Raw genomic sequence first — 11447 nt, 5'->3', positions numbered from 1 at the left:
ACTGATAAGAAAATTCAATTATTACATGGCACATTGGTACTGAACTTTTTTTTTTTTTAATTTCAGAGAGGAAGGGAGAGGGAGAAAGAGATAGAAACATTGATGATGAGAGGGAATCATAGATTGACTGCCTCCTGCATGCCCCACACTGGGGATCAAGCCCAAAACCCAGGCATGACGGGGAATCGAACCGTCACCTCCTGGTTCATAGGTCTACGCTCAACCACTGGGCAACACCGGCTGGACAGTACTGAACTTTTTACAAAAGAATCCTGCCAATCAGCATAAAGAGCAGTGATTTAACGTTGTGTATCATTTGTGTTGGTTTGTAGCTTTGCATATACTTATTTTAATTGTGTTTAAGTTAGTCCCATGGAAACTGTAAACTTACAGTTTACTCAGATTTATATTGTATAGATTTACATAACATTATAAAATTAACATATATTGGTTAAATAATTAACTTAAAAATTTAATACTTGAGGTGTGTGGCCCATGAGATCAGAACTCAGAAAAGAAAAAAAAACAGGTTAAATCTTCTCTCTGTATTTTGCTGTGCATCCTGGAAAGTCAAATGCCCTCAGCTCTATCTCTTCACAGTCAAATAAGGATGATCATCTGATCTTCAGAGGACCATTGTGAGGACTGAAGGAAACAATGACTACCACTGCGAGTGAATGCCTTCTCGGGTATAGTATGCTTTGGTTACAATAAGGGCTCTGAATCAAGAGTTTAGGCTTTCGGCCTACATTTCTATGCCACCTTGGGCAAATCACCTTACCTCTATGGGAGTCATATCCCAATTTCCTAAAGCTAGGAGGTGTGTCAGATTATCTCACAGTTCTGCCTAAAATAGCTATAATAGAAGGTGGTTGGGTTTTCCATGTCATACCCATAGTTACTTGGTTGTCCATTAGCTTTATTTTAAACTTACTACTCTGAAAAGTAAAATAAAAAAAATTAAAGTTCACTTGTGCTTGATGCAGCAATTTGCAAAAAGGATTAGAAACGCTAAATTACCCTATCTATCAGACAGATTTGATATTTCTTTGCTTTGTTGTTTTCTCTGGTATAATGGAGAGACAGAACTCATATTTGAGCCTTCTTTCTCTACTTGGATGTAGCATTGTAGGCAAATCAAATGACCTCTCTACACTGCCTGCACTGCTTAAAAAGCAGGCTCTGGACACAGACTTGTGGATTCAAATCCTGAGTCCACCACTTGTTAGCTGTGCAGCAGCCTAAGGCAAAACGTTATGTTTTGTGACACTTACTGAAGTAATAGTTGTGAAGCACTCAGTCTGGGACTTTGGGAAAAGCTCAGTGAATGTTGGCTATTATTAGTATTATTATGTTCCTTCCCTTTCGTCCTTGGCTTTCCGGTTCTGCGAGTAGAGGCTGAATACTTGAAGCGTGAAGGGGCAATAAGAAAACTGGGGGAAAGTAAACAAGGAGTGGCAACCAATACTCAATGCAAAGCAGATTAATAGCAAGAGCAGCCATCATGCAAGTCGGAAAGCTTAGATTGGATCTGGGTCCCACAATTTTCTGATCTTGTACATTTCATTAAGTGATGACCTGAGTTTTTGTTTCCTCTGCTCTAAACTCAAGCTAGTAATTCTTATTCTACTTACTTCAGTGTAAAAGTTCAAAAACAAATATTCACTATACACAAAAACACTTCCTAAAGTCTCATGTACTGAACAAGGAAGTTTTTCTCTTTGATGTATACATTTTTTTTCCTGGTATATAGCTCTTTTTTTTTAAAATTGATTTAAGGTATTACATATGGGGCGGAAGAGCTGATTCTACTTCTCACCTAGCAAACCGTGCTGACGTTTTTTAAACCCTCGGGGCGCATGCACCTGCTGGGTGATTATAGAAGCAACAACCGCCCTGGATTGCAGGTTTACCATATGCCACGCATTGCACGAGGTTCTGAGCGACCTCTTTCGTTTAGTGCTCACAATTTTAAGGCAGACATTCTGTCCACTTAACAGATGGAAAAACTAAGGCTGAGACAAGTTAGAAACCTGCCATCCGCCCTGCAGTGCTGAGGTCCTATAAACATCTAACCATAAGACAGAGTTGTTGTCTTTTAATATGTTTTTTATTGATTTCAGAGAGGAAGAGGGGGAGAGAGGAAAACATCAATGATGAGAATCATCCATTGGCTGCCTCCTACACGCCCCCCTATTGGGGTCCTGGGGATCAAGTCCACAACCCCGTGCCCTTGACCAGAATCCAACGCGGGACCGACACACTACCCACTGAGCCAAACCGGCTAGAGAGTTGTTAGCAACCAACAGTTTTATCTTTTATCACCAGCTTTCCCGCAACTATTAGGAACGTCCATCTACGTCCAGTCAGCCCAGGCAGCTTGCTGAGCTCCACGCATCCGCGCATCCCCTCCGCGTCCCTGCCAACGCCCCGCCCACCCCGGAGAGGCGGAAAACAGCGGACCCCTACCTGCACCGCCTTTAGCTGCACACTGCGCCTGCGCGCTAAGAGCGCCCGGATTTCCTGTCCGCGCTCCAGTTCCGCCCGGATCCTGCCGACCAATGAGGTGAGCCCGGAGGCGGGCCAAAGTCCTGCAGGCTCCTCCTCCGCAGGAAGCGTGCCCAGCTGCGGGGAAAGGTCCGCGTGAGGCTCTGACGGCCCCGCGGAGGCACATGGCGGCCTCCGGGGCGCTCGGCACTTTCCGTCTCCCGCCGTTGCCCACGATTCGAGAAATCATTAAGTTGTTCAAACTGCAAGCGGCGAAGCAGCTCTCCCAGAACTTCCTCCTGGACTTGAGGCTGACAGGTGGATGGCTGCCCCCGCCGTGGGGGCGCGGGCGGGTGTCCGGGGTCAGGCCCAGGTGTACACGCGGCCCGCAGTCAGGCCCTTCCTCCACTTGCTGCCAAAAGACCCCGCGCCCCGCAGACGCGAGCAACGCGTTGTGGCCTCGGACCCCCGCGCTCGGGCTTTTGCGGGCTCTGCGGGCGGACGACGCAGCCCCGAGGGGAGCAGGGGCGGTGCCGGGGCAGGCGGGTGTGGGCGGTGGAAATCGGCTGTGTTGACACTGAAATGGGGCTGCACGTGCAGGCTAGGTTACCGTTCCGCGCGAAGTTACCCGAGTTTAGATTTGTGCAGGGTTAGTTTTTTTGTGGGTTGTTTTTTTTTTATTATCAGTAACTGGTCGCAAAAGAGTGTCAAACGTTTACCTGTTGCATCTAAGAAGTCCCCGAGGGCGCAAGGACTCCTTCGAGGAATGCATATCGAACAAGCCCTGCAGGTGCTGGAGCCGGAAGTCGGAGTGAAAAGGGCCAGGTCTGCCCTCAAGGGGCTGAGGTTTAGTAAGTTTATGTCCCGCTCCTGCTGTGCAATGCGAGTCACCCATGCGACGTGCACAGTTGGATGCGTTTTGCACGTGTGCACATTCGTTTAACCACCACCATTTCCTAGGGATGTTCCCTTCCAAAGGACGAGGCTGCAGGAACCGACGACACATGTGTCCGCTGATGTCACTGTCGGAGCACATTACGTTTTTGAGGTTTTGATATTCTCTTTGGCCCCTCTTCAGAAGCCGAAAAGATCAGTGCGTCCCACCCAAAAAGTTCATTTTCAGTTCACAAGTACCGTCCACAAAGCACAACTAAGAAGTTCTATTTCTTGGGCTTGGGGCCTTTATTCTGCCACAAGGAAATAGGACTTGGGGCAAAATAGCTTAATTCTGCTTCAGTTTTTTAATCCGTTGATTGAAGGAAGGTCCTACAACAAGACCCACCGCTACCGTTATTTGGTTCTGGCAGTCACCAGCATCAGCCTTTTCTGCCAGTCATTAGCCACATTCTAGGTATAAAGCACCCTTCTCAGGACGGAAAGTATTGGTCTTTATATTTTTAAAATATTTCTTCATTTGTATTTTCTCTTTGAGCCTTTTATTCTCCCCCGGGAGTAAATTCCAGAATCTAGATACCCTCCTCTCTTCTATGGGAACCAAAATGAAGGGACATTAAGGTACTTGTCTGAGGTGAAAAGCTCAGTGGGAGCCGAGAAGACTGAACCCAGGCCTAGTGACCCGCCTGTGCCTCTGTGATGGCATTTGTACTTGAAGAAGGCACTGCCCTGCCTGCTATCGCTGCTCTCCTTTTAAGAGGGAGAATATTAATTCACTCCATAATGCCTGTGCTTAATGTATCGCCTCTGTTCCCTCTGGGAGGCAGTGGTCCGTACCCGAGCCAGGATCGGCTTTGGAACTTACACCTGAGCTGGAGCCCCCTGCTCTTCCACGTGGTTTCTATGTGACCTTGTTCAGATACAACAGGTGAGGGAGATGAAAAGCACAGAGGAGTTGAAGTGGGGTAGTGAGGATTTGTCGTGAGAAAGCATAGGAAGCACCTGTGCCAGACAGACGGCCAGCGGGTGCTGAGCCCCTCCTGCACCTTTAATAGACAAAGCTATTTTGGGATGGATGAGAGCCTTTCTCGCTCTAAGCCTACAGAGGTCAGTTCTCAATAACAGACGCAAAAATGACTAGACCAGTGATGGCGAACCTTTTGAGCTGGGCGTGTCAGCATTTTGAAAAACCCTAACTTAACTCTGGTGCCGTGTCACATATAGAAATTTTTTGATATTTGCAACCATAGTAAAACAAAGACATATTTTTGATATTTATTTTACATATTTAAATGCCATTTAACAAAGAAAAATCAACCAAAAAAATGAGTTCGCGTGTCACCTCTGACACGTGTGTCATAGGTTCGCCATCACTGGACTAGACAGTGTCAGGAAACACTGCCAAGAAGTGCTGGTTGTTTTCAGTGACTACATTGCCAACACTGTGCCAGGCGGCCCACTTGCTTGGGTTTTAGTAGCTCAGTCAGTAAGACCAGCCGGTTGTGTTTCAGAGTGATAATTGGTTGCATTGAATCCCCAATAATCTGCTTTTCCATGATTTCTTCAGGTCGGCTAACTTTAAGAAGTAGATTAATATTTTAAAATTTTAACTTTTCCATATCAACTCGAATGTTGGCAAAGCTTAAAAACCTCCACTGCTAAATTTAACTTCTAACTGAAAACGACCAAGAACCCCAATTTCTGCAAGTCTTATGATCTAGGAACTTGTTGCCAGTGCCATATTGTCCAGCAGCCAGAGATCTGGAGGTAAAAATGGAGACTGCCAGCACTTTTTGCTTCTGGATCTTAAAATGGCAACATTGAAAATTCTGAATGTGAAACTAGTCTTGTCCATTCAAATGTTTGATGCTCAACAAGTGTTAAGTGGTACGTGCTTAACCAGCCCATTCTTCTAGGAAATGATTGGTTTGGAGGAGGAACACGGTAATCCTATTTTTTGTTAAAGGACTGGTACTTTTCAACTGTGATGAGATAGAATGATGAATGGCCACTCTGTGTTGGTTGAGGTTGAGAGTTAAATAATTGGCATTAATACTGTATAAAAAGGATTAGTTGATTAAGTAGTGGCTGATAAGAATTTGTATTGATTATTTTTTTAATGCCATACATTAAAATTTGCCAAGATAATCAAGATAACTGAGACTTTCTTTTCTCCAGATAAAATTGTGAGGAAAGCTGGCGATCTGACAAATGTGTATGTGTACGAAGTAGGCCCCGGCCCAGGGGGAATCACAAGATCCATTCTCAATGCCGGCGTTGCTGAACTTCTGGTGGTGGAAAAGGACAGTCGCTTCCTTCCTGGATTGCAGGTGAGATACTTAGTGTCTTTTTAAAAACCCAGTTGAAATCTTTAGGCCAAGACTTAAGCTCCACCGTCCCTGAGGATTCGATAGGTTACAGTCCCCAGGCTCCATCCCAGAGATTTTGATTCGTTGTCCGGAGGCCTAGAAGGCTGCATTTCTAACGCATCCTCACGTGGTCCGAACGAACTCACTGTTCTGTGTCACCTTTTTAAAAATCTAATATCTGGGGGCGTTATGGCCCATCCCTGGAAAAATAAATAAGGATAAGTAATGGTAAAAATGACTCAGCATGACTTCTGAGAGCTTCATTTAGTTCAGAAAATTATTTCTACAAGCAGAAGATGGAGAAGACATTGGCTTAACTGAGAGACTAATAGTTAAGCTTAGGCATTCGTAGAAGAGCATTTTTAAAGTGAAGGAATGGAGTAGTACCACTTTGTGAATAGATTCAAGATGTGGTGTGAATGAAGTGATACGTGCATCTTCAAAACAGTCGGTACTGTTATTGCATGAGAATTACTTGAAGGAACTAGGCACTTTTCAGCTAGACAACAGAAGCCTTGAGTGAGGGAATTCAAAGCCTCCTATCAAGGTTGGCGGGGAGAGGATAAACTTGTTTTGATCTTTGCAAGGAAAGAATTAAAACAAATAGGTGGGAAGTGAAGAAAGCAGGTGCAGATTTAAAATTAAAAGGGACAGCCCATGCCAGGTAGCTCGGTTGGAGCGTTGGCCCGTGTACCGAAAAAGGTCGCAGGTTCAGTTCCTGCTCAGGGCACATACCTAGGTTGTATATTCCATCCCTGGTCAGGTATTTTATCTCTCCCTCTCCCTGGCCCCCTCCTGCGTCTCTCTGTCCCTTCCTATCTCTCTAAAAATCAGTAGAGACATATTCTCAGGTGAGGATTAAAAAAAATAGGAAGAAGAAGGGACATACATTTTAAAAACGTTGTCAAACAGTGATCTTTTTTAAAAAAATATATTTTACAGAGAGGAAGGGAGAGGGATAGAGAGTTAGAAACATCGATGAGAGAGAAACATCGATCAGCTGCCTCCTGCACACCACAACTGGGGATATGCCCGCAACCAAGGTACATGGAATGGAACCTGGGACCCTTCATTCCGCAGGCTGATGCTCTATCCACTGAGCCAATCCGGTTAGGGCCAGTAATCATTCTTCATTGGGGACACTTAATGACTGAAGGGCCTTTGATTCCCCCAAACTAAAACTTTAAAGAGCCTTTAGCAATTTATTAAAGGTGAGTCCAATAGAAGAGTCAAATTATCTGCATGATTATTTTCATACCAGAGGAACAGTTGGGTTTAAATTAGCACACTCTAATACTTATGTGTATGTGTATCAGTGGGAAAATACTTATTTTCTGCCAGAACACTCTGAGAAAATTTATTTGAAAATCTAGGGCTGTGTGTGCATGCATCTGATTTTTAAAAGAAACTTGGTGATTTTTTTTTTCTTACTATTTTGCTATATTCCGTTTTACAAAATTTTATATTTACTTGGATCTAATTTTGCCAGTCTTTATTGACAGAATTGGTTTCAGACTTATAAGTTTATTTGTGGATATTATGTGGTACATATTCCTTGATCAAATGTGGAATATTGAATTTTTGCTTTGAGCTGCTTTCTTATTTTAAGAACTGTATCTCAATTGGAAGTGGAAGTGGGGATATTATTTTGGGTGAGATCATAAGATGAGAAAAAGAAACTGAACAGCACTACATAATTCTCTCAGGCTTAATCATCTAGCCCTTTTTGGACATAGGGAATACTGCTCTGGTATTTGGCTCTTAAAGAGACTTCTTAACCCTCAATCTCACCCAATATTACATGCAATTCTTTCTCATTGGGCAGGGAGGTGAATCACATTTCTGTCCGTCCCCATCTTAATTCACATATTCTCTCCGATTTCAACTAAAGATCTTTGAAGACAGGCTTTAAAAACCAACTGCACCCTTTTTATCTCAGCTGTGCTCCCCCCAAGTCCCCGCACTCCTAACCCACCTTGCTTTATTGTCTCATTAGCTTTGCCGTCATCTGACACTATCTCCGTGTTCTTACGTGTTTGTTGTTTGTTGCTGCTTCTCTACCATATGTGAGTGCATGCCCGGCACAGAGCGGGTGCTCAGTAATGCCTCACTCGGGAAACAAAAAGGTTGACTATCTGTGTATATATCCGATTAACTGACTAAGTGTGTCATTTAACAATGAAAGTGAATAATTGTGTAGCATTCATTATCAAAAAGTTTTGTGCCCTTTTTCTAAATATAAGTAGGTTAATTTCAAGGTAAATTACATTGCAAAAAATGTATATTTGGCTTACATGTTGCTGTAGAAGAAGCATGATTCTTGGTGCCTTGTGTGCAGGAAGGGAGTTTGCCTTAAAAAGAAATGTTGGATACTAAAATATCAAATAGACTTCTTTTTCCTGTAAAGAATGTTTCAATATGTAAAACCACTTTCCTTTAGAAGTACTAAATTAATCATAAAACTGAGTACAGGCAGGAGGAGAGCGATCTATTTTAAGGATTCCATTTTAGTGACTTCTAAGCTAATAGAATTACTTTTTAAAGAAATTGTAATAATTTATAAAATGTCTTCTAGTTGAAAGTATGTCATTTGTAGCTTAATTCAATTCTTACAATATTATCAGGAGGCAGCTTAGAGGAAAGAACATGGTGATTATGTAGGTCTCAGTATCCACATGTTGTAAAGGAGGAAAACATCTCTAATCTGTGAAAGCATTATAGGACAGTTTTATGGTGAAGAACTCAGACTCGAGTGTCAGACTCTCTGGGTTCAACTTCAGGCTCTACCATTTACTAGTTATGTGACCTTGGTGGGTACCTATCTCTCTGTCACTTTGCCCATAGGATTGTTGTGAGAATTAAATGAATACTTCATACTTAGTAAGCATTTAGTGCAAATTTTTATATAATCAATTAAATGATTAACCCCATGCTTTATACACCCCTGTTAATTAAGGATTGATCAGGAGGTGCTGATCTGGAAAGAGGTATAGGAGAAAAGTCATGTTATTTCTTTGGACTAAAAAAATCCTCAGTGCTGTGTAAACAGTGGGGCTTAGAATTTCTCCTACATTTTCTTCCAGGTTATTATATAGCTATAGCGCTTTGTTTGGTATTTTAGTGCTTTATTGAAGGTGTGTGGTATATGTCTTGACATATCCCAGTGTATCTTTAAGTGTTAGCATACAAACCTACAGTAGTCTACTTGCTTCTCTCCTCTGAATGCTCACTGTCATACTTCCCCATATGTTACACAGTTCACCATACAATGTGATTTTTCTTTTAAAAGTCAATTCTGTGTTAAAGAGATTACTATTCTGTGTGTATTTCCATCTAGTATCATTTTCCTATTACCTGAAAGATTTTCTTTAGCATTTCCTATAGTGTAAATCTATTTGTAATATATCTTTCGGCATTTATATGTCTGAAAAGTGTTTTGTTTTGTCTTCATTTTTTGAAACACATCCTGGCAGCGTCCTTTCACTACTCTTAAGGTTTTGTTCCCTGTCTTCATATGTTGCTTCTAACAAGAAATCTGTCATCTTTATCTTTGCTCCTCTGTCTTTTTTCCTCTGGCCTTTATATTTTTCTCTTTATCACTGTTTTGAGCATTTTCATCATGATGTGCCTTCTTGTTCGTGGGGTTCGTTGAGCTTCTTGGATCTGCAGGTTTTCCTGTGCTCTCTGATGTCCAATGTCTGCATATTGTTGTTTCAACTGTTTTGGTTTATTTAAGCCAAAAGAGTGTATCTGCTCCCTTACAGTCCATCTTGTCCAGGGTAAGCAGTTCCTTTAAATTATAAGCTTATTTTGTGGAGTTTTGGAAATAGGAAGGCAGTGGTTATTGTTAGTATTATCTCTGGGTTTTATAACAGGTAAACAGTGATTATTTCTACTTGATAGACAAAGTGGGAAGTTCACAGAATGGAGACTCAAATAGGCTGGTGTTCAAATCTCAGGTGTATCACTAGCTTTGTGACCTCGAGCTTATTGTTGAACCTTTTTTAGCTTCAGCTTTTTCATCTGGGAATAATAGTTACCTTGGGTGGTTATTGCAAAAATAGACAGGAATTTATATAAAGAGCCTGGTATATATTGCAGTAGCCAATCAGTGGTTGCTGTTATAATTACTCTCCTTCTCGTCATCTTATACAGGGACATAAAATATAATACAGTCATCCTGACAGAAGGAGCTGTTTTTAATCAGAGATGATAAAATGTTGAAATTCTTTCATCTCTAGCAAACGTTTAAAAGGGAAGACTGCTTGACATTCTGCTATGAGATGATTATATATTTTGTACATGTAACTTGATGTAGCTATAACCATATTAATCATAACATAGACAAAAACAACAAGTAAACAAAAGATAGCTTACAGCAGAGTGATTTCCTGGTCCACTGCGCCTCAGGTGAAAGGTATAGAGGTCAGTGCTCGAAGCAGACCCTCTGACAACAGCAAGAAGTAACAGTTATTACGGTGGCAGAACAGCTATAAAAAGCAAATATAAAAACTGGGGGGAAAGCACAGTCATAAGGGTCATAACCATTGAGGCCATTACTCTACAGGCAGAAATGAAGAAGCCATCAAGAACAGGGTGAAACTGGGTTCATTGTACTTGGCTTAAAGAAGAGAATTGTGCAATATAGTTTATAAAGATTTCCATATATGTCTTTTTAAGAAATATTAACACTTAAAGGAGTAAACGTTCGTTGAATAGAAAACGTAGTAAGTCAAACATCTAATTCCTTCATGAGGCTGAGTAAATGAGTTTCTACTATATGTGTTCTGTTCCTGTTTAAAAAGCAAAGCAAACTGACCTTTGGAAATCATGCTGTAATCTTCACCCTCAAAAAGTCTATTGTAACGTCTTGAATTTTTTTTAAATGGCATTTGTCTTTTCTATGTATTCTATATAAGAGTAAAAATTGTATTTTCTCCTGTCATATCCTCTATTGTAGTTTTTTTATTCTCATATAGTTTGCCTGACAGCTAGCCCAGCCCGTATGTCACAGCATGGGGGTTCTCACTGTGTCAGGAAGAAGGCCATGGTCCTGAGCTGTGTGACCAGTGCTTAGCCCGCCGGGCAATGTTGGCTGCCAGAGGCCCCTCACCAAGAGAAGGTGGCATAAAACGTGCAAGATGGCTATTCGATACAGTTTTTTATTCTCAAGGAATTTATCATTGTACGCAAGTTCCAAGAATTACATAAATTCTTTCATCATCAAATTAGATCACCAACGAAGTACCTCGGTGGGCCATAGCCACTCCCTGCAGGAAGTGTGCACAAGACCTTGGCTCGTTAGAGGAGAGGTTTTTAGTGGCCGCACACGGAATATTTCTGCCTTTGTTTTCTCCTTTTAGAAAAGGCACTCTCCATTATGTGTGCCATGTACCCCTTACAAAACCTAACACCAGGAAAACCATTTTCTCTCTTGGAGACTTGGTATAATTACTTCCCTAGAGAGTCAGAGTTCTATAATTCAGTAAGTTGGTCATGAGAGCTAACATCTCTAGGATTTAGAGAGTCCTTTTACTCGAAGCCAAGCATGTCAAATTTGCAGCCTGTTGTGCAGCGCACAACAAATATTTTTGTGGCCCAGCCAATATAACGGTATGTAAGAAATGTTTTAATAAAAATTGTAACTTAATTTTTACAATATCCTGTTATATATAACTAGAGGTCGGTGCACTGGGG

General features: G+C 41.8%; 1 protein-coding gene across 1 annotated transcript in view; it reads left to right on the top strand.

Annotated features, from left to right (window-relative positions):
- Positions 1-2606: 2606 nt before the first annotated feature.
- The window catches only part of TFB1M (transcription factor B1, mitochondrial), a 37655-nt gene continuing 28814 nt past the window's right edge, over positions 2607-11447 (top strand). The window contains exons 1-2 of the mRNA XM_006093875.3: positions 2607-2805; positions 5560-5711. Coding sequence (XP_006093937.1) covers positions 2673-2805; positions 5560-5711 — 285 coding nt within the window. The 5' untranslated portion in view covers positions 2607-2672. The remainder of the gene's footprint in view (positions 2806-5559; positions 5712-11447) is intronic.

This window comes from Myotis lucifugus, unplaced genomic scaffold (assembly GCF_000147115.1).
Source record: "Myotis lucifugus unplaced genomic scaffold, Myoluc2.0 scaffold_125, whole genome shotgun sequence".
Lineage (NCBI taxonomy): Eukaryota > Metazoa > Chordata > Mammalia > Chiroptera > Vespertilionidae > Myotis > Myotis lucifugus.
The sequence above is the reverse complement of the archived record's forward strand: the minus strand, read 5'-3'. Positions and strand labels throughout refer to the sequence as shown.